The sequence below is a fragment of the Labrus bergylta genome, chromosome 11 (genome assembly GCF_963930695.1).
Source record: "Labrus bergylta chromosome 11, fLabBer1.1, whole genome shotgun sequence".
NCBI classification, from domain to species: domain Eukaryota; kingdom Metazoa; phylum Chordata; class Actinopteri; order Labriformes; family Labridae; genus Labrus; species Labrus bergylta.
The window spans coordinates 21,693,325-21,716,517 of record NC_089205.1 but is presented as its reverse complement, the minus strand read 5'-3'; the positions used below and the strand labels follow the sequence as shown (position 1 = coordinate 21,716,517).

Genomic DNA, 23,193 nt, shown 5'->3' with positions numbered 1-23,193 from the left:
TACCATCTTTTCAATAGTTAGTGCCTAATATAGTTTCAAGTCCATGCATATAACACCCTTTGCACATAATCTTAATATTTTTGTATATCTGTATTTAGCCTATGTTTTTATTTGCTATCTTCTATTGTTTTATACTATGAAGTTTGCACCGTGGTTCAGAGAGAAACAATTTTTCTGTATGTCCAGTATGTATGGCAAAATTGACAATAAAGTTGACTTTGACTTTGAAAAACTTAAAAGAAAAAAAAAACAATTCTTGCTTCGTTCACACATCAGCTCACCCCGGCTTCAGGTGGACATTTTACAAGGGGCTGGGGCAGAGAAATTCTGGGAAAAGTCAGGGAGAAAAAAATCTGCAGTTTGGATTCACACATGCAGCGCACCTGAAAATGTTTGTGGGAAAACCCTTTTAAACGCCTTTAAAGTGGCACAGAGTACCAATTGTAATTGTAAAGATAAAGCTGATCCTCTAACATAGATAATGTAAAACCTGCTCTTATCTGATCTGCTTCAGATGTGGGCAGTCAATGGCAGCAAATAAATGAGGGGCGTTGGGCTTGATGCCTGCATTCACCTCAACTCCACAAATGACTTATCTCTTGATTTTTGAAAAACATTTATTATTAACAGTTATACTTCTTTAAAATAAAATCTTTGTTATATTCTGAAGGGATTACACTAAAGCTCGAAGGAGGAAGTAGGACGAGAAACCCAGCTTCAAAATGCTCGGTCGAAAACGAATAATGGAGATCATTCATTGAGTCCTGCAGATTTTCTGAGCCCTTCATCAATGCCGTCTCTAAAGTATGCCCTCCCTGGCACTCAGCAAATTGTCTGTTTGGCTTTAAATACTATTCTACAATTCTACAATTCACTGAGCAACTTTTGAATTTTTGAATTTTCCTCGGGATCAATAAACTATCTATCTATCTATCTTAGCAGACGCTTTTATCCAAAGCGATGAACTCTTAGCTCTCTTGTTGTTTCTCGCTGCCTCAGTGACTAGTTGTGTGGCATTATTAATGTTTTATCTGCTTTTCTATCCATAAATAATTAATTAAAAGTCGTGTCGAATGCGCCCTTTCATGCGTGTCTCTGTATTTCTAATCCCAGATCGCTGATGTGTTAAAGCGAGAGTAAAGGTTATTTTGTTGTTTTTTTTCTCTTAATGTTCCTCGTCAGAGCGCTGAAGATGAGAGACTACAGGCTGGCAAAGCGCACGGCTTTGCCTTGGGCCCATTAAGGAAAGAGATGAGGCATTGCAAATGTATTCTGGGGGCTGGCTGTAGATTGTCTACTTACCCAATCAGAATTCATTTTCCTTACAGGCCCACTGTCTCTGCTTTTTCCAAGCCTTTGATTGGGTGGGCCAAGAGCAGCTTGAGAGACTGCCTCTGTCTCGGTTTATGATGATGTCATGTGGTCAAGTCACCGTTTAGTTCGTTTTAATGTTCTTTATTTTTGTGTCATTTTTTGTTCATTTTTGGATTAAAACAATTGCTACATTAATGATCTCACAGATATCCTAACCCTAACCCTACATGAGGCTTTACAAGGCTATAGGCCTTTACTTGACTCACCACTTTAGATGTTCAAACTGAGCTCTGGTCTCGGTCGTCTGCTCGCTTGACCATCACGGCTGCTTTTTACAAGGTGCGTATTGTTGAATCTTCAGGTCATTAACATAACTCCTCCGATACATGAAGGAGTCGCATCTACGAGAAAGTATTTCATTTACTTTTTTCTCGAGAAGTTTTGAGTATTTGTACCTACTAAATTCTTAATATAGCCCAATACGACTTTAATATCGACGCCCCTCAAACTAATGAGGGTTTTTTTTTTTTTGGAATTTGGTTATTAGGTTAGGTTATTTCTTCAAATCACCAGCTTCGTCGAAAGCAGTTTGAGGAAAAGTTAAGTTTTAGTCAACATCATAGGCTAATAACTCAACAGAGGTAAATGGCTATAGTTTAACTGGAGTAAGTTTTAAACTACTTAGCTTACTAAAATTTGGTTTTATTATTTAAAGATGTAAAAATTGGATTTCTTTCACCCTGACTTTCCACTGACCACTTTATCTCTATAGCTCCATGACATGTGTCAGCAGGAAAGGATCCAAGTGGAGTGAACATGATAGAAACGTTAGTGCTGGTGTGAGTGCGCCATGGAGAAAAGTGACAACTGCAGGCTATTGAGTCACTTTCAAAAAACAGCATGTTTAATAGATGACATGTCAGAATAGAACATGTTATGAACCGTGGGACAAAAGCAAATCAGCTGGTTTTACTGCTCATCTTTCGCCAGACCAATCCCTTTCGTTTTCTTTTATTCTCTCATTCTCACACTAAAGGGAGAGTAGCCTGAAGGATATCTAACGTTAATGCTGCTGAAGTTTGTTGTTTACTTAATGACAAACAGGTAGGCTACACTTTTCTAAACTAAAGGTATGTGGGACTAAATTATTAACCTAATTGAATGTGTTACTGTGAACGATTTTTGTTGGTACACATTTTGGGCGGTGCATGCATCGAGCACGTTTGACAAACAAGGTTTATGGGTGTCTTCTTTAGGTGGTACCACGCTGGAGGAGGGGCTAATTGAAATTGTAGGATAATTATCTCTATATATTTAGTTGCGCATCTCAAACTCCGCAGTTGTAACGCTCTGATGCTTCAAGCAGGCTCAAACATGTTCTCTCTGTCAGTGGATTTCGGTTTGGGTAGGATATGGATTCTTCTTCGCACAAGTTTGTTTTAATTTCTGAAACTGACAGATCTTGAATAAATTTTGTCCTGTTATTTGGTTCCACAGTGTGGCTGACCTTTGGTTTAATTGTGTGCGGTAAGTGTGGCGCTCATTCATTTGGCTGTTTGTCTCCGCTTATGGTGTAGGGTCATGTGATGATTTCTGCAGCTGATGTTACAGAGTGTACCTGGAGGTACTTTTTTATTACTGTACTCACCCTTGGTGTGATGCTATCGTAGCTTTGGGAGCCTCAGTCTGTGTGAGTATGTGTGTGTGTGTGTGTGGTGTATAGCCTATAGGCTATGTCATCATATTAAAAGAATAGTGTAAGACTCTGAGAGATGGGTTTTGGAACTTAAATGAAAAAATGTTATTTCCTTCTTGCATTCCCCCTATGTGATGGTATGCAAGATATCTTTCATTTTCTCCACCACCTAAAGAGATGGCGCTTGAGCTTGCGTCTGCGTAATGCTGTGACCTGCTGTCATGATGACAGTTAAAGGTAAAAGGACGAGTAACGCAGCGTTGTTTAAGGGCGTGGATTCGATTGTCTACACCTGTCATGAAACTAGGAAATACCCTTTAAATCGTAGCAGCAGAACTTATGTTTAGAGAGTTGGCACTAGCCTATCTGCCATAAATAGCCCACTTGGATTGCCACTTTGCAATACAAGTGGCTTATTCACTTGTAAGAAAGCAAGTCCGGTTGCCTTTGCACTTTCACCTAATTTAAATGTGGTTTTCATAATGCTTGAACATATTTAGCCACTTCTCCTTATTTTCCTACCCATCTCTTACAACTTTAAACTTGTGTTTTTGTTGACAGAGTCAGCCAAGGGTTCATGTGCCTTTAAAAGCAACTGTTACAGGTAGGCATTCCCCTTCTTTGTGGGTGTGTGAGGAAAAGTGTTTGGGGCCATTGTGCAACAGTACAAAAGTGTTTGTGGTGACAGATAGAGAAGCATATAGGAAGCACTGATGGGCTATTTGCCGATAAAGCCCGATATATATCATATCTGACCATAGCACTTAACATGAAGATGTACACCTGTGCAACTATTTAAACTGTTTTACCTAAATTCCATAAGAGGGCAGCATTGTAAAGGATATGGTAAAATGTGCATTGACATGACAGGGAACCAAAACAATTGTGTAAGAAAAAATAATTTTCTTTATATTTAAAGTGGTGTCTATTGATTGTAAGAGAATATCTCTTGGTTTATTTTTTCCTTGATTGCAGAAAAACCTGTAAGGGAATAGAGTATGACACCCGTGAGGCTGTGTGCTGTGAGAATAACCTCCATCCAGGAGCAGGACTTTCATGTTGTGGAAATCAGTCCTTCAACTCAGCAGAGGCCACCTGTTGTAAAGCTGAACTCAGACAAGAAGTAAAAGGTAACTGCAGCACATTTGTGTTACAACCAGTTGAGGATGCTAGACACAGAAAAAAATGAGGAGGCAGCTTTCTAATCACGGAGCATGTACATTTAAGTAGTTACAATATTGTTACACTGTTAGGATAGCTTAAACCCTTATGACTCGTGACTAACAAAACAAACAAAGCCAATACAATTGATATACACTATGTTTCAAAAGTCATAAAAACTCCTATGAATAACTTAACTCAAGTGTTTTAGCGACCCCCATTGCTAGCATGTGACGCAACTTACCAAAGAACATGCTGAGAAGTTCAAATAGGTTGTTTGAGCTGAGAGATGGTTGAAAAATGGTAACAGCATGGTTCTGTCACAGGATATCAGGAAGAAAAACTCCCTCCTTGCTAAGTCGTACCCTCGTCAATTATAAATACAAGAGGTTGAGTGTTGATCTGCTGTTGCATCACTTATTCATTGCGCAAAGTTGTATCTGAGATCCACATCTGTTGACATTTGACAATCTTAGCCAATTGGGTGATTCCACAGTTTTGGCATTGTTTTGGAGAAGCCAGCTGCACATATTTAGCACATATAACAATTATATTGGCAAGCCAGTCGTCTCCAGAACATCACATGTGCTCTATTAGCTGGAAGACCACAAGTTCCAACCAACAGTACACAACCGATACCCTACCCAGGAGAGTGCAAGCTATATATAGGGATCTAACTCAATCATAGTGGCTATGAAGGCGATGTCCAACAATAACTGTAAAGAATTCAGCAGTTAAAGATATGAAACTTGAATCAGACTTGTGTTTGAGATCATCGTCACAGGTATTCTCGTCTTATTTATGATCCATGGTTTTACTGATTTTGGGGTTTAGTCATTTTCCCATTGAAATAAAAATCTGTAAATAACACTCTGATGAAAAAAGATTTCACATAATCAACAAGTGACTGTTAAGAACATACTGGCTAACAGAAAAGAAAACACCAACTCTCTTTTGTATTATAGCCTGTCATTTTATAGCTCATCTGCCTTAAAATCTGTCATTTTTATGACGGGTGAGGTACAAATAAGGCCGTCTAAACTGTTTGTCTTTTCATTCAACTGGGAACTTCCACATGCTGACAAAAGCACTTCCTGCTGTAACTGTGTTGCTGTGCTTTGTGGGTCTTGACGTCATGTCTGTGTTTGCAGCTAATGTTACAGAGGGTCTGAGCCAGAGTGTGTCCTGTTGCTGTAGTCTGAAAGCCTACAACCCACTCAATGAAATATGCTGTCAGTCAACCGTCAAAGACAAGCCTACAGCAAACGCACAGTGTTGTGGTGAAGGTTAGTAGACAGTGGACATGATTGTTGGGTTTAAAGCCTTTTTAAAACACACTTTTCATCATACAGAAGAGGAATATATATATCCTATTTCAGTATTAACTTGTGTGATTTATACCATCTCAACTAAATATCCTCGGTTGTGATTGACTGATAAATGTAAATTAGTAGTTTACCAATTAGTATAATTAGACATACAAGATGGACATGTTTAGATCTATTCAACTTTTCATCCAGAGGAAGGCAACAGTGAAGCTCAGCTACAGAACCTGAAACCTTGGTTTGTTTCATCTGAAAATGATTACTCACAACTGTTCTGGTGTTTCCTACATGCAGATTTGATTTTCTGACGATTTCAAGACTCAAAAGATTATTACCACTTTACACTGTAAAAGTGATGTTCTGTTCTTGTTCTGTGCAAAAGCTGGTGGTGTAAAAGATAACTTGTAGCCAGCAGGTATGTCTGAGGTTAAAGTGATACGTTTTAAAGAATCATTCCAATCTTCTCTACAGATGCTTTTGATAAAGATACACAGCTGTGTTGTGGTCTCGGTGATAATAAGAAGATCCTGTTGAGAATTTCCGATCGCCACCAGTGCTGCGGACATGACCAGTTTGACCGTGTGACTCAGCACTGCTGCCTGAAGGATGGCTCTTTAGTGATACATTCCATTAACTCCAGCAATTGTAGAGAGGAGTCAGGTGAGTCTCACCTTACAATTTTTAAACGCAGTTTTATGCAATGTATTGAATTCATATTTTTTAAATGAATTCCCAGCTGTTTTTCCCTTTTTAGGGCAAAAGTGGGATAAAAAATCTGTGTTCTTCGGTAGGGTGTAGGGGGTTACGACCTGGCTAGTAGGGGAAAAGGGAAGCATCATAAAAAGGAGATGGTTTTGGTAAATTATTTATTAAAAAAGAAGTAAAACTGTGACACAGCAACAAAAAGGTGAGGCTAATTGAAATGGCCAAAGAGTGCTGCCCAATTCAATAACACAGTAAAATGTGTGTGTGTGTGTTTACTTAACAAAACTAAAAGCTGTCTCAGTTCACACAATAGAACGAGGGCCTCAGAACATACATGATTTTACAAACAAATAGGAAAGACAACGAGAGGCAAGCTGAAAACAAACAGAGCTTTCCTAAAACTGTCGAGCTGGCAAAGCTTCTTAAGGTGTCAGTGGACAGGTGCTCCCCTTTTGATTGGTTGAATGTCTTGTTGCAGCTCCTTACCTATCAGGGTTCACCAGCAGCAGCAGCACAGGTGAATGAAATCAGGCCAACGCGCACGCCAAACACAGGAGACGGGGTGCGGCTGGAGCTGTAACATAGGGCTACATTCAAAGTGTTTGGGGCCCACGTCGGCGCCCCCTAGAGCGGGATGCTTTACTCGATTGACTATTTCACTGATGCCTAGAGCTGGCCTCTGCTTTTTACATGTACCAGGGTGGAATTTTCATGCATATTGTACATCTATGGGTGCTAAAGGTCCTGCGTTGTCATGTCAGACTTCATTTGGGTTGGTTGGTCTTTAGATGGCATTGTGATCACTTCTTCATATATATTTTTAAGTCACAACATAAGATTTGTTTACGTATCTGGCATGAATGTTTATTTTTCGTCTGAAACTAAAAGATAGCACCCTGCACAGGGACCTTTACACATTTCCCATTCCCTTAAACATATTTTAAATGGTATTGTAACATCAGGGAGGTGTGTAATGCCTGTATCTTGACTTAATAGTATATGTATGCCTGTGTACCAACCATCTTTGCCATCTTTCCAAATGAAACAGTGTCAGCTCTCTGTGGACAGAAGACATATGACGAACGCAACGAACTGTGCTGTGAATCATCTCTAGTAGCCAAACCAACACCAGCTTCCAAATGCTGCGGTAATGGTGAGTAGAGCAGGAGAAAAGAAAACATCCTTTGAATTAGACGGGGAAAAAACTAAGAAGTATTGAACAGAAGTAAAACTAAACACACACTGACTACATCAGGCCAGTTGTGATATTGGATGAGGTTAAAGTGATACTGAATAATCCTGATTCTTTCCCCAGAGACATATGATGAAGACAACCAGTTGTGTTGTGGTCTTAATGAAAAGAAGATCCTGAAGAGGAAGTCCAGTAACCACGAGTGTTGTGGACAGAAGGGCCAGTACGACAAAATGACTCAGCGCTGCTGTTTGGTGGATAACGCTTTGAAGATACAACCTATTAATTCCACATGCTCTGAGGAATTGTCGAGTGCGTATGAATAATCCCTTTAACTGCTTTACACAGCTTCCTGTGAATCTATGAAATATTTTGTTTTAGTTCTGACTGCTTCTCAGTATCGTAGTGTTTTTTTTGATGTACACATTTTTAAGTTCAACTACTCAGTGCAGCCCGGTCTATGACATCAACAGGTTGATCATTAAAGGTCCTCGTAGATCATAATTGACTGTAAAGCTTCCTATTTCTGTTTTATAATTTAAGAGCAGTTGTTACGACCAGGGAATTTAGGACCCAGATGCAGGACACATAAACAGCGGGGTTGATTGGTAATGAGGTTTATTGTGGCAAATGGAGATGAAGATAGGTTGAAGACTCTGGAGGTTAGCAGAGTGAAGGGGATGAAGGCTGACCAGACTAGAGTTGGGGTGTGAGTGTGGCTGAGCAGTTTTGAGTCCAGAGAGCAGGTTGAGGTAGATGGCTGAGCAGGAAGGCAGGTGGGTGAATGGTGATCCTGAAGCAAAGGAAAAAACAGGATGGGACTCAAAAACTAAAACAAGCACAAAAGATTAATTTCAAAGATCTTTCAAAATCCTAATTAGCCCGAGACGTCGTCTACCGCAGTAGTTGATACAACGATCTGGCAATGAGTGCATGGAGAGCCGGGGTATATATACTGCTGAGTTGATGAGGAGATGGAGAGCTGGTGTGCAGGTGAGAGCAGGTGAAAGGAATGAACCTCAATCAGGAGGGAGCCAGAGTGAGAGATCAATGACAGCAGTTGTGTCTCTGCTGTGAGAGAGACAAGACGCAGCCTTCAGGTATGACAGGTGGTTTTGTTTATTTGAGTGCTGCTTATGCAGTGTTATCTGTTATCTGGCATAAAGAGGAGCCTACCGACTAGATTGTGTTTGAGTGCAGCACAGATAAGACAACAGGAACCAAGCAGACAGAGCTGAGTGTGAACTTCTTTTGTTCTCCAGAGAATACTGTATGCAAGTCGTATACCTTGTACGTCGTATTTTCAGCTGCAGACATTAGCTCATCATAGCTGCATCCAGGAACCCATGAGGGATGAAAGTGTGAAATGATAATTAAAGGAATAAACATGCCAGTTCAGGTCCTCTAAGAAGACATTCTGCTTGAAGGGAAGTCAAACAATATGAACTGTTGTGTAATATCTAACTGAAGTTTCAAACCTTTATCATTTAAAGGTCCCATATTATGCTTTTTCTGGTTTTATATGCTCTTTAGTGTGTTTTCCAAGTGTCCTGTGCATGTTTAGGCACATCTATGTGCAAAAATTCAAAGTCCACGGAAACGCGGCTTCTCCTACCTCCTCCTGTTAGCTGTAGCATTAGCTGCATGTAACGCTTGGTTCTAGCCCCCCTCGATAAAAATTTGTCAGTCCGACGTCTTTGTCAGTGTGAGATCACTGATCTTAGCCCATTGGCTCGTTGTGGCAAGCCCTGCAGCTCATGCTGAAATTTCTGAGACGCGTGCTGAGCAACTGACCAATAACGACAGAGCGGATCGGCAGACCAATCAGAGCAGACTTGGCCCACGTGGGGTCTAACAGTGTGGGCTCAACAGAGTGCAGCTGACGGACTCAGAGGGTGCGTTCGAATTGTCCCTCCTATCTCCTTTCACTATCCACTTTACCTTAACCCCGGAAGCATTTAAGTGGCGACCATGATAAAAGCCGTTTAAATTCTCTAAAAGTTAAGGAAAGGTGGGTCAATGCTTCCTTTATAACCTCCTTTAGCATAGGATACACTGGACCATCCTTTACCAAAGGAGATGAGATATGCCGCCCCACAATTCCTTGCGGCCGCAACATTTAAAGCGAGTCGCGCATCCGACCGTTCACGAACATTAACGATGATAGTAAAATGACATAGATCATGTAAGAGTTAAAAAGATAAAAGACATTTTTATCCAGATGATGTTTTATTCAACATATTTCATTCACTTAAGAATGCTGTGCAGTTGTACATTTGTATGCTTAAAACATTATGTGTAGGTTATATCTTACATAAATGTAACAATTAATTTCATACAATCATTTATGTTGATTTCTGATTGGACAGGAAGCTGAAGGTTTCACTTTTGTTACTTGTAGCCTGGTAGCCTATATTTCTTTTATTTCAATCCCAACCTTGTGGTAATTAAGATTATTTCACCAGTAAGAAGGCACAGAAAAAGTTTTTTTTAGATGTGTTTTTTGGAGTCCATTTTCTGAACATTGTAGTTTCAACACGGCAGACCCACGTCATTAACCTCCGCCGGCCTGTCGCATTTAATGACGTCGCCTAGTGGAAAATGCGGTTGGATTGTCAGAGCAACGAGATCGCCTTTCCTTAAGTCCTTTAGGAATGCTCCTAACATCTTTCCTTAACCTTATGACGTTTTCTCGGGGTTAAGGTAAAGTGGATAGTGAAAGGAGATGGGAGGGACAATTCGAACGCACCCAGAGTGTAGAGGGAGCAAGGAGGAGCAGTACATTAAAACAGACACTTTTTTTTCGGACTTTAGCTATTGTGAACGTACAAAAGTAGGTACATGGATTAAATATACGAACCTGAAAAAGGGCATAATATGGGTTCTTTAATGTTGGGGGAAGGAAGGTATTTATGCTTTTATGAAAGAGACAGGACAATGGATAGCTTTAGAAATCAGGGAAATGGAGAGTGGAAAATTAAATATGGTAAAGGAGCCACAGGTTGTATTTGAACCCGGGCTGCTAAAAGATAGCACCCTGCACAGGGACCTTCACACATTTCCCATTCCCTTAAACATATTTTAAATGGTATTGTAACATCAGGGAGGTGTGTAATGCCTGTATCTTGACTTAATAGTATATGTATGCCTGTGTACCAACCATCTTTGCCATCTTTCCAAATGAAACAGTGTCAGCTCTCTGTGGACAGAAGACATATGACGAACGCAACGAACTGTGCTGTGAATCATCTCTAGTAGCCAAACCAACACCAGCTTCCAAATGCTGCGGTAATGGTGAGTAGAGCAGGAGAAAAGAAGACAATCCTTTGAATTAGACGGGGAAAAAACTAAGAAGTATTTAACAGAAGTAAAACTAAACACACACTGACTACATCAGGCCAGTTGTGATATTGGATGAGGTTAATGTGATACTGAATAATCCTGATTCTTTCCCCAGAGACATATGATGAAGACAACCAGTTGTGTTGTGGTCTTAATGTAAAGAAGATCCTGAAGAGAAAGTCCAGTAACCACGAGTGTTGTGGACAGAAGGGCCAGTACAACAAAATGACTCAGCGCTGCTGTTTGGTGGATAACGCTTTGAAGATACAACCTATTAATTCCACATGCTCTGAGGAATTGTCGGGTGCGTATGAATAATCCCTTTAACTGCTTTACACAGCTTCCTGTAAATCTATGAAAATTTTGTTTTAGTTCTGACTGCTTCTCAGTATTGTAGTGTTTTTTTTCAATGTACACATTTTTAAGTTCATCTACTCAGTACAGCCCGGTTATAAAAATTGTTACTTTGAATTATGACATCAACAGGTTGATCATTAAAGGTCCTCGTAGATCATAATTGACTGTAAAGCTTCCTATTTCTGTTTTATAATTTAAGAGCAGTTGTGTCTAAGAACATGGTTAGTGGGACCTCCATGTTGGTTTAAAACCATTCTATTACATCTATCTGAGGCAGAGCACACGTACTGGATTTATTCATGTCAGCTAGCTTGTTTTTGTTTAGTTTTCCGACTGTACAGGGTGCTGAGAATAAGAACAGTTGTATTATGCTGTGAAGAATCATAGTTAGTGCTGTCATGAACATGTACTAAAAACATGTTGTGCTTTATGTCCACAGGTGTGCAACAACAGGTAAGACATATCCTACCTAACACCCTACTATCTTTAGTTTTTGTTTAGTCTTTTTGTTGTGATTCATGGTGTCTCATCAGCTGCGCACAAAGCTGCCCAGAACTGTAACCATAGTTACCATAATAGTAATGTCCAAAACATATCTACTGATTGTAACACAATCTAACATACAGAGAGCCACCTGTGTAACTCCAATCCTCTTGTTGCAAGTGTTGCAACACTGATGTTACAACTTCACCATGGAGCCCTGGGAATGTTTTTTTTTGTTTTTGTTGGATTGCCTTGTATTGATAAATGAGGAAAAGGAACAAAGCAGTGAAGTATTAGTTTGCCCACTAAGATTTCTATATTTCTGTGTTTTTTCTTCCATATATATTTTTAGAAAGGAGCTCAACCCAAACGGTAAGTCAAGTTTTTAAGTCTTGTACTGACACCAACGACTATTGTTTAATGATGAGCTATATTCAATATTCTGACTAGTGTTTCAATTCAACAAGTTCAGCTTTTACCTTAAAAATGATCACAACTTGTTCTAAGTTGTACATACACCGATGTATGTTACATTTCAAAACTGCAAAGAACTTTTATGCACAAAACAAGAGTCATATTGCTATTGTAAAAAAATAAATTCAAAACGTTTAACAATTTTTCTAAACTCTTAACGCACCAACACACCTACAACACACAATTGGCAAAACGGTTAATTTGATGCTCAAAATCACACATTGTAATCTATACTTCAACACTAATTTTCAAAATACAATAATACACAAAAAAACACATTACACTATGTCCACCAAAACACTGCAAATATTTCTCAAAATCAAATAAACTTCCAAAACACTAACACATGTTCCCTTCCAACAGGAATGTTTAGTCAACCACAGCACAATTGTCATAAAAACACTGACATCAGATGGAATGACAGAAACTGCATTATTTTACCTGTGTCAGGTCTGCCCTTATACAATAGAAAGTATATTGTATTGATCATAGATTGTGTTCTGCACTGCAGTTTCTTTTGGAGCCTCTCTACATGTTTGTTTTGTTGGGTTACTGTAATCCCACGTCTTCACTTCCAGTAAAGGTAGTCATTCAAACTGGGCAAATTGCCACCAGAGAGGCACGCCAACTGTATGACTTGGCATGTACGTTTCATGCTTGTATCCACACTGCAAGCTACCTGAGATTATTGCTCTTCCAACATTAATTGTTGTTGTTGGAAGAGCAGATCATTTAGCGAATTAGCAAAAGCTAACTTTCTGTGTTTGGCACCTGCTTGTCCAACAGAAAGCAGGCCAACTCCACGTACGCTGGTGAAAGCCAACCCAAAGTTCACCCTCATTTTGGAACAAGCTTTACCCGTGTGGCATTTCCCCTCACTGTTATCATATTTTCCTCTATTTGCCTCCACAAGATGTGTGGCAGCTGATAAATGATGACTAAAACTAACTATTGTTTATTTGTGCTTATCTGTGCACATTCACAGTCCTGAAACACACAATATTTTGTGCGGGTCATCATGTTTCAGCGGGACTGGATACCTCTGCTGTGAGAGAGACAAGACGCAGCCTTCAGGTATGACAGGTGGTTTTGTTTATTTGAGTGCTGCTTATGCAGTGTTATCTGTTATCTGGCATAAAGAGGAGCCTACCGACTAGATTGTGTTTGAGTGCAGCACAGATAAGACAACAGGAACCAAGCAGACAGAGCTGAGTGTGAACTTTTTTTGTTCTCCAGAGAATACTGTATGCAAGTCGTATACCTTGTATGTCATATATTCAGCAGCAGACATTAGCTCATCATAGCTGCATCCAGGAACCCCTGAGGGATGAAAGTGTGAAATGATAAACAAAGTAATAAACATGCCAGTTCAGGTCCTCTAAGAAGACATTCTGCTTGAAGGGAAGTCAAACAATATGAACTGTTGTGTAATATCTAACTGAAGTTTCAAACCTTTATCATATAATGTTGGGGGAGGGAAGGTATTTATGCTTTTATGGAAGAGACAGGACAGTGGATCGCTTTGGAAATCAGGGAAATAGAGAGTTGAAAATTAAATATGGTAAAGGAGCCACAGGTTGTATTTGAACCCGGGCTGCCTGCTTGAGGACTGTAGCCTCTATACAAGGGGCACTCAAACTAACCACTAGGCCACCGGCACCCTATCAGTCTGTACCCTAATAAAAAGCCACCATTTGGGGCACTGGTGGCGCAATGGTTAGTGAGCGTGTCCCATGTATGGAGGCTGTCGTCCTCCAAGCAGGCGGCCGGGGATCCAATCCGACCTGTGGCTCCTTTTGTGCATGTCATTTTAAGTCCCTGGTAACAGACAACCAAAGAAACTGACAAAGCCAAAGAGTAAGAGAATGTTTATCTTATACAAAAAAAACTGAATTTAATGAACAAGGTGGGGGTGAGGATTGGACAAAGTGGTTGTGCCAAATAAATCAACTCAACAAAACAAAACCGGACTTAACTAGTCTCTAACCTCATGTAAAAGTAATCCAAACACAAACCTGACTAAAAAATATTGAAAGATAAAACCACATACTGTAGGTGGCACATACCACACTTACCTAGTGTTTCTAACAAAGTCAACTAAGTATGTGTAGCAAATGTAGGGGAACACCAACTTACCGAGTCCAACCTCACCACAAACCTTTCAGCACAATGATCCACAGAAAAACTGGCCGATACAACAAGACTGACAGAGAATGATGATCAAACAGCATGACTGGCAAAGAGCTGTTGCTGCAGAGTTGGTGTGTCCTAAAAATAAAAAAAGCCACCATTCAATGCAACTTATGAACACGCTAACATTTACTAACTACAAGGAGAGACTACAATATTTCCTTTAACATATTTGGAGAACATAAGAACATTAAGTCTGTGAGTAAAGAGAGAGAAATCTTTATTTGTTACAGCACAGGACTGTTTCTCTACATACTGAACTCTGTGCCTGTGGAAGTTTTTTTTGGGTGTTACTTTTAAGGAATGTGTCAAGCCAAAATGAGCTAGCGAATCAGCATCAGTTGTTTTTGGCCAAGATCCTCAAGGAAAGCTTCTTCCAAAAATTCGCCCAAGCATTTGATGTTTTGAAGTGGTTGTTATTGAGACGTGACAGCTTAGGAAAAAAAAAACAGACTTTCTGAGCTGACACCTTTACCTTCAGGGCATCATCTGTTCCATAGAAAACTTTTCCATTTAAAGAAATCCAAACTACATTGTTACATTTAACAGTTTTACAACTCATTTATTGCCACTGCAATTGTTAAGACTTGGTTAGATTAAGGTATGAATGTGAGTATGGTGTAAGTTAGGGAAGGATTGAGGTCACGGGTAAAAGAAAGAAAATACTAATGTTGTGAATTTTCACGTTACTTAAACATATTTTCCTTCCAGCTGGAGTTGTATTTCACACAGCTGTTAGAGGTCAGGTTAATGTAAGTGTAGGCTGATGAACTATGAACAATACAGTTGTTTTGTTGTGAAGACATCAGGCACAAAAATGATTTACTCTCTCAAAGCAATCAGAGTGGGCAGCAGCTAACTTGCACACTGCAGAAGGAAAAGACCTCTGAAAACATGGATCAGAAAACAAAAGTAGAGACTTGCCTCTGTTCTTTGGTGTTAACATTTTAGCTGAACTTTCACTTTGGAAGTATCAAGGTGTAGCGGTTGTGTACTCTCTCTTGCGTTGTGTGATGAATCATTCAAACACTTTTACTTTTGGCACCAGCACGCCGTTTAATCTGATAACAACAGAAGCACATGCGGTCTCTCACAGCCACTCTTGTAGTAATAAGCTCGCAACATTGCTAAAATATAAGAACAAATAATTGAGCAACCTGTTAAGCAAGCTACACCACGGAGATCAGAAGTTACATTTTAGCTAGCAAAACACATGTGATGAGCCTAAATGACTCAAAAACATAGTAATATGGTCACAGAAAAGTTTTACAATAATTTCGGAGCTTCTCTCAAACATGTGAAATAGAAAAATATTACTTTTATCAAGAAAAATGAACATATTTTATAGTATTTTAGCGGAGCTCATATACACAAACTTACCACGGGGACAGCATAGTGCAGACTGGCAAAGATACACGGGTTGCACCGCTCAAGTCTGCAGGGGCACAAGCAGAGGGCGCTTATGTTACACAGAGTCCCAGTGGATACTCATTAGAATTAATTATAAACGGTATTTAAACAATAGAAATAGTCAAATAAAGACATTCTATGCCAAGTGATGGCAAGTGGAATCATTAACTCCATTACACAGGAACACAAAATATAACACTGTCTGACGACTTTCCTGTCCAATGACTGACTCCATAAGAATTTCAATAACAGCATGTAGAGTCATGAATTCTTATTTTAGCTTTTTGTATTTGCCAGATCTCAGGGAGTTGTTCAGTTGGACACGAACCATCTGAAAGTGAGATTAAGATTCCATCCTGCAGGTCATTGAAACAGGGAACGCTGTAACCCCGAACTACTGTTATAATTAATGCATGACATCATGGTGAGATCCAACAACAAGAGAGCCTTAGCCCTCCCCTGTGGCGACTTGTGCCATCAGACAGGCGCAATACACACACCCGGTGCCTCGTAAAGCTGCTTTTTCCTATGACTGCAGATCAGCTCATGTCTTTGTTTTGTTCAGATGTGAATATTGAAACACTGTTCACACACAGTTCTACAGCCTTTCTACTCTGGGAAGATAGGATGTGGGTGTTTATCAAAGGAGCCAGAAAACCAGTTTTTCAGCACTTATTAAATGTCAGCCCTGTTTATCAAATTGGTTTGTCTTGGTCTAACCCTCTGAATCATTTTCTTCATGCCCACACCCTCTGCACATGTTTAAACTCCGCTGTTTTTTTCTGTTCTGCTTGAATTGATCCATCTTGTATCAACTATCCTCTGTCTAGGTCAGGGTAATATTGACCCCACATGTTCACATGTCTGCTGTGCTGGCTGTATATCTGAGTGGAAGTCTTTGGATCAGGTAATGTACCACTGACCCTTTTTCTATCTTATGTGCTCAGATGAGTGAATGATGTTAACAGTTTAAATACACGCTGTCATCATTACAACGTTATATGTTATTATTATGTTATTGCATTTGAGTGTGGTTATGACCGACCGTGCCCCCTTGTTTCTGCTCTTCCGCACCCTTTTTATTAAAAAAAATCTCTCTCTCTTCCAGGGCTGCGGAGCGACGCAGAACAGCTTGGTACAGCACAAAGTCCTTTGTTTTGATCTGGAAACAGACAGAAAGGATGGAGAGGAGTGTTCAGACATCAGTGTTCCTTACCTCCAATCTAAAGGGACTATATGTTGTAATAAGTTTCATGGCTCACCAGGACAACACAGCTGTGGGACAGAACTCTACAATCCTCATAGAGAAATCTGCTGCAATGGACACAGGTGATTATGCGTGCATCTCTGTTGATGTTTATCCATAAAAAAATACTGATGACATTCAGTGAAATTGTAACCCTCATTGTTGAATCAGCTTTGTTGGTGTATTTGTCGGGCTCTGTGTGCTGTGGCTTGCAAAGTGTTTAAAAGAGTCTGTGCATGAGGGAATAGAGAATCTCAGACAAGGAGGGGCGGGGGAAAAAAATCAGTGTCTGAGACAGGCAGGAATTCCAGTATCTTTCCAGACCACTGTTTCCTTTTAACCTTTAAAATGCACCCAGCTACTGAGTCAGGGAATGTCTGTACGGCTGGGTCAGCTGCTTTCTCTTAATTTTTGTATTTTTCTGGCTGACTGTATGTTTTTCACGTGTATGTTATGACTTCTCCTCACACAAAGGTTTACCATATTTGGACGGGGCCTAATATTTAAGTCATAATACATTTTGTTCTTGCTTTTGGAGTTCAGAGAAATACTCTTTCCTAACAATGAAATGTCTTTAAAATGTGAATGTAGGGGCGCGCTGGTGGCGCAATGGTTAGGGCGCGCGTCCCATGTATTGAGGCTCTCTTCTGGAGCGGTAGGCCCGGGCTCGCTTCCACCCGTGGCCTCCTTCCGCATGTCATTCCCCACTCTCTCTCCCTGGTTTCCGATTCTATCCACTGTCCTGACTCTGCATTAAAAAGGCAAAACAAAGCCCAAAAATAAATCTTTAAAAAAAATTTGAAAGTAGTCAATAGCCGTGATTAATTCACATAAGTTATTAATACACCCGGTTGATTTTCAGCTTCTTAGTTTTAGGTCACAGTTTTAGATTTACAGTCAGCACTGTATTGACTGAATTTTTTTTTTTTTTTCTTTTTCAAAATCTGCCTGGAGAGAAAAAACTAACTTGCTAATCTACATGTGTTTTGATTGATAATATTTCCACGCTGTTCTGAGTCAGTTTGGTTCACTGGTGCTTTTCAGCAGTGTTTTTAGTCATTTCTGTCTGATACATGATTTTCTATTTAAATAGATATTTTATTTTAATCAGTACACCTTCTAACACTAACAGCATAACATGCATTTTACTCAGATTTTTATGCTTCAAGTCTTCCCCCCCCTTTTAGTAATGATCACTACTGTGATACAACAGTACAGTGGCTGAACATATCATTTTAGACACTGTGTTGCAGAAGTGATGTCAATCTCACATCCATAGCCCCCTTTTTAGACCATCTATCTTTAAATGATCACAATACAATTATAATAATTTCTTCATCTCACTCCCCTGATGTGACACTCACTGCTAAACCTGTATCCACACAGACATTCCAAAGAAGAAAACAAGCGCTGCTGTGGGGTTCAAGCCTACAACATTAAGAACAAACAGAAGAAGTGCTGCGCAGGGACACTGTACCACCTGTCATCTGAAATTTCGGCACATGAAGCACAATGCTGCGGATCCAGCTTGCAGAAATCATCGGTAGGTTTTCTGATAACATCCGTAGTTACTGTCATCATTATGTTTGTAACCTAAACGCATTCAGCGTGTCACAGGGCTACGCCGTACCCTCCAGGGCAGTGGTTCCAAACTGGATTTGGATTTGGAATGTGTGCCTGGAAAAAAGAAACGGTGTCAAAAAGTCTATGAAGTGCTCTTCAAAATGTTTTGATTTGTTCAGTTTCTTTGTTCTGTCACGTGTCTAAGGTCCAAACTGCACCATTTTTAATTACATAAATCTGAATTTGAAATATATTCCAAATTCAGGTCCAATTTTCATGAAGGATTTGGTAGTGGGTCCTTGGTCTATACCAGATAAGATCCCCTGCTCTAGAGTAAGGTACACACTTGCACGCATTAATGTTACACAGCCACTTTGAAGTAAACATCAAGCCGGCTAAGAGGCCCGTGTTAATGTTAGATTATCATGACTAGCAACAACTAATCAGTGTGACTGATCTTTGACAAACCGTAAGTATAACTGCATGTCAAAGAACTTTAAAGATTGTATTTTTGTTACATAAAAACATTGAATTCTTTTTTCAGATATGTGATTGTTACTCACTTGTTGCTCCACAGCCTTGTATACACTCCACTTCCACAATCAGGAACTGTTAAACAGAAATAATGCCTGCCATTGGCTTACAAGGAGGTGTGCCAAGTGGAAGGCGCCAAGTATGGTGGAAGTGTAGGGGTGTTTAGGTTGCTGAGATTAAAAATGTTCTTTTAATGGCAGTTTAAGAGTTTACTTACATGTCATGCAATATGATATGTTTAGCCCCATTTCAGGTGCTTGTGTTGTTTGCAATTCAGCTAATACTCACATGAGATTTAGGCTACAGTATATAGGAGAGGAAGGGGCAGGGGTCCAGATTGTGTAGAGCTCCTTTGTTTCGTTATTTTCATTTTCTCCAGGGCTACACTCTACATATTGCTGCACTTGTTTTCACTGTAAATACATTCACTGGGACTGCAGAGATACCACAGAAGCACAATCCTAACACTGACCCTGCTCTGTCTATTATTCTAACCATTGTACTTTATATCCAGGACATTTGCTGCTCAAATGAACACAAGGAGGTGCTCTACCCTGCCAAGACGGGATTCAGTTGCTGTGGTCACCTCTACTACAACACGTCATTGTGGTCATGTTGTGCAGGGAAGCTGAGCCCAGTCCACAAACCAGGACAGCGTCATGGCAGGTCGATTAAAAGTCAGTTTTGCTTTTCTTGGACACCACTTTGACTAATTGCCTTGAGAGTTAGGCTTGATAGTTGACATTTTAACTTGGTGTTTTTGTCACTATCTGGATCTAAAAAGATGTATATAATGTTCCTTTTACAGAACCCAGACTTGTATCGATGAGCAACCTGAATGAAGAAGATCTCTGCAAAGAAAGTAAGATATCACTTTCATGCGAACTGGGAAACAGATACTGTTATAAATGTAATTAATAATAAATGTAATATATTTATGTTCCTGTTTAGTGCTTATCGGGATTGTGGACAGTGTGTCTCTGCACAGCATCGTGTTCAGCAGTGTGTTCAAAATCTTTGGAAGAAATGCCACTGTGATACATCTGCCCTCGACTCGCGTCCTGAGAGCACCTGATCACTGCAACTCCCCAAAACTGATCCTTGGGAAAACCTGCTTTTTTGATCAAGTTAATGTCTTCACTGATTTCACCCATGACTCTCTTCACCAGTCCCTCCATTTTATTATTTCCAAATGTTATCGTCCTTAAACCACCTCTGGTTAACCTCTTTTAACAGACATTGTCAGTGTCAGGCGGTTTACTTGAAAAGCTTTCAAGTATCTTTTTACTAAAATTACTGAAGTACATACACTACCTTACTAAGCAGTTTGTAGTTAAACAGCTCAATACATTACCTATTGACGCTTCCTTTAATAGTGCCGTTTCACAACTCCATAGCTATGGGTCAGCCTTTTAGGACATTATTCATAGTTATTGAAACATATGATGTTATTTAGAAGTATGAAAGTACAGCACTGATGATGATGATTTGGATGACTGAGTAGAGCTCAGTATTACAGTCAAGAGATTTGGTTTAAGGTCTCAGAACGAGTCACAGTTGAATTACCTTTACAAACATTGTTCGGGGGAACAGTGGAAACCAAGATGATGAGGGAGCTGAAAACATTGCCCAAAAGGGAAGAAGATAAAATGTAGCTATAACCTAACACCATTCAATAAACTAAAAACATGACATTACTGGATGTATCACGAGCTAAAGAGAATCTTTATTGAATGTGAGAAACAAAAATATATTGTGAGTCAGAACACATTGCAGTTACTGTCAGTGCATTGGGTATAAGTTATTGTGCCTTAATTTGGAAATTTACCAATTGATTCTATCTTGTGTGTCATTTTACCAAACAAATTTGCAATGAAATGACCAAAACATAATTTAGAAAAACAGCCAAGACTTCAAGTAAGCAAACTTTCCAAAATGTAGAAGTCGAGCAGTATTACTGGAATTATTTACTGCAATATTTGTAATAATAATTCTTGTTGCGAAAAGTGTAAATGCTCCTATAAGTGTCTTATAAAGTGAATGGGGATTTAATGATCTGTACTCTTTTAAGTATATGCTTCGATTCATTTCCAACAAATGGACATAAACTACAGGGAAAAGCTGTTGTTTTTGCAAAATACCTGTAGCTGATTTATTTTCTGTCATGAAAGAATATTTATTTTCATTTCTACATAAGCTTGACAGCTACAAGCTAATACATTTGGTGTTTTGAAATAATAAGCTGACCTTAAAAACTTTGGGCTTAAATGTATTTATTCTCACACTCAAGTTAGAGGTGGCAAGTGTTTGCACAAGCCTTTGCACTATTACAAACATGATTTGTATCAGGGCTACAGATATGCTATAATGCTAACAGTCACCCAAAGGTTCAACTGTGCCTTGAAAATACTTCTACATTATCATTTCGGTTATCCTTTGTTGTCTCAGACTTTTCATGTGAATGTGTTTTCTGTAATGTGTTACACTGTTTTGGAAACAGAGTCTATTTTGACATTTATCAGTACTGAACATTCTTCTGTAAACTCTAATTGTACTATTAGAATTAAGGAATATTTTATTTCCCACACTATACTTTCTGTTTAAACTGCATGTTTATATTGATTGATTTATCGCATGTGTCTTAAAAATAACAGGATTTGGTGGGTGCCTGACTCTTTTGTGTTTTTCTACTTAATAAAAACAGTTATGACACCTTATGGGCCACACTTGAGTTTTTGAAAAATAATCTTTATAATGTTCCCATTGTACCCTCACTTTGCAGGCTGCAATCATTCATGATTTGTACTAATGCCACTAAAAAAGTAATGCATGTAAATGTATTACATGATTTCTGTAATACCCAGTCAACGTAAACAAAACTAAACACAAAAGCCAGGGAAGAAATATGAAAGGCCCTGAATTCTCATCTGAACTGATCTGGCTCTTAAACTGATACCAAGCAAAAATCCTTTAATTTTTCAATTAAAAATGCACAATTCTGATCAATACCAATACAAATTCACAGAAGCACTGGCTTCTTTCTTGCTTTCTTTGGTATTCTTTTGCTTCTGGGTGAAAAAAAAAGACCAGGGATTGACATAAAAGATACCACATTCCCAGTTTACTGTTACTGCATGGTATTAACAGTGTAGGATTGACAAGTGTTAAACCCCAGTCATTCATTTGGTAAGGGAGCTTCAACATGTCCAATGTTTACAACTGATGGAAGTTTACTGATGACCACAAGCTCGACTGGCATCCCTGATGCATACTTTTCCAAGAGCTAGTGCTGAAAGTCGAGCCTGCCTGAGGTGTTGTGGGCCTAACGTGGGTCTGTTGAAGGTGGCACTGCTGTTTGGGGTTGGGGTGGTCACTAAGGCCCATTGGTGGGGTATGTACTGTAACTTATCATTAAGGCAAAAGCTTGGGGATGAAAGCTTCTGTATGGTTATTTGGAGAGGGGGTTCCTCACTGAGCGCTTATCCTTTTTATTTGGGAACACATATTGTATGTTTAATGTAATTTAATCAACACGAGGTTTATAAAAACAGACGGATTTCTAATCATTGGACATGCATATGTTCTTTCCTTTCTTTATATTGAAAAGTTAAACCATCTTTTTGTCAAATTTGCACCTTAATGACAAAAGATGTCAAAATATAAAAGCTGTTCTCTTTATTAATGTAATTCCAAAAGCATGACCTTTTCAAAACAAATACAGACAATTCCAGTAATATACTGGAACAACACGTGTTTTAAATTGACTCGCCTCCCACTCTCTTCAGTTCCAGTCACCCATTTTTTTTTAGAAATTGGGGAATCAACAACATACCAGACATGCCATGATGGAGAGGGGAATTGAAAAGTAGACATTACAAATTTGATGACCTGCATATTATGGGGTTGTTGTTGGCTAACATATACCTAATGTGTGTGTGTGTGTGTGTGATATCCTAATTAGGTTATAATTATCATCAAATTGTTTAACTTGCTGAAAACATGATCTGAGACATCAGTAGAAACAGTTTAACAGGCTGTCCCAGCTTTTGGCATCAGGTTTGAGGGTTGTATTTCTAAACAGAGAAACAGGAGGCTAAAACATTTGATAAATAGATACACAAATAGTGAGGCTTAACCTCAGAAACATTAAGATCAGTATCTCTGTAAGATAGCCTTGCAGTAGACACACACGTTTTCACAC

The 23,193-nt window shown here is 39.3% G+C and overlaps 1 protein-coding gene across 1 annotated transcript; it reads left to right on the top strand.

Annotated features, from left to right (window-relative positions):
* The first annotated feature begins 2,688 nt into the window (after nucleotides 1-2,688).
* On the top strand, nucleotides 2,689-21,709 carry LOC109996769 (uncharacterized). The gene is made up of 18 exons (XM_065960538.1): nucleotides 2,689-2,719; nucleotides 2,812-2,841; nucleotides 3,572-3,614; nucleotides 3,986-4,140; nucleotides 5,323-5,457; nucleotides 5,968-6,156; nucleotides 7,250-7,354; nucleotides 7,517-7,705; nucleotides 10,583-10,687; nucleotides 10,851-10,981; nucleotides 11,532-11,545; nucleotides 13,035-13,123; nucleotides 16,480-16,556; nucleotides 16,758-16,978; nucleotides 18,282-18,438; nucleotides 19,507-19,669; nucleotides 19,801-19,854; nucleotides 19,944-21,709. Exons 1-18 carry the CDS (start codon nucleotides 2,689-2,691, stop codon nucleotides 20,198-20,200), a joined length of 2,145 nt encoding a protein of 714 aa, XP_065816610.1. The 3' UTR covers nucleotides 20,201-21,709.
* Nucleotides 21,710-23,193: the final 1,484 nt, after the last annotated feature.

Excerpts from the sequence above, each read along its gene's own strand:
- LOC109996769 (XM_065960538.1), top strand. The coding sequence starts at position 2,689 with ATGTTCTCTCTGTCAGTGGATTTCGGTTTGG. Across the intron at positions 16,979-18,281 it reads ATCTGCTGCAATGGACACAG|ACATTCCAAAGAAGAAAACA; the intron begins GTGATTATGCGT and ends GTATCCACACAG. Across the intron at positions 19,670-19,800 it reads TCATGGCAGGTCGATTAAAA|AACCCAGACTTGTATCGATG; the intron begins GTCAGTTTTGCT and ends TTCCTTTTACAG.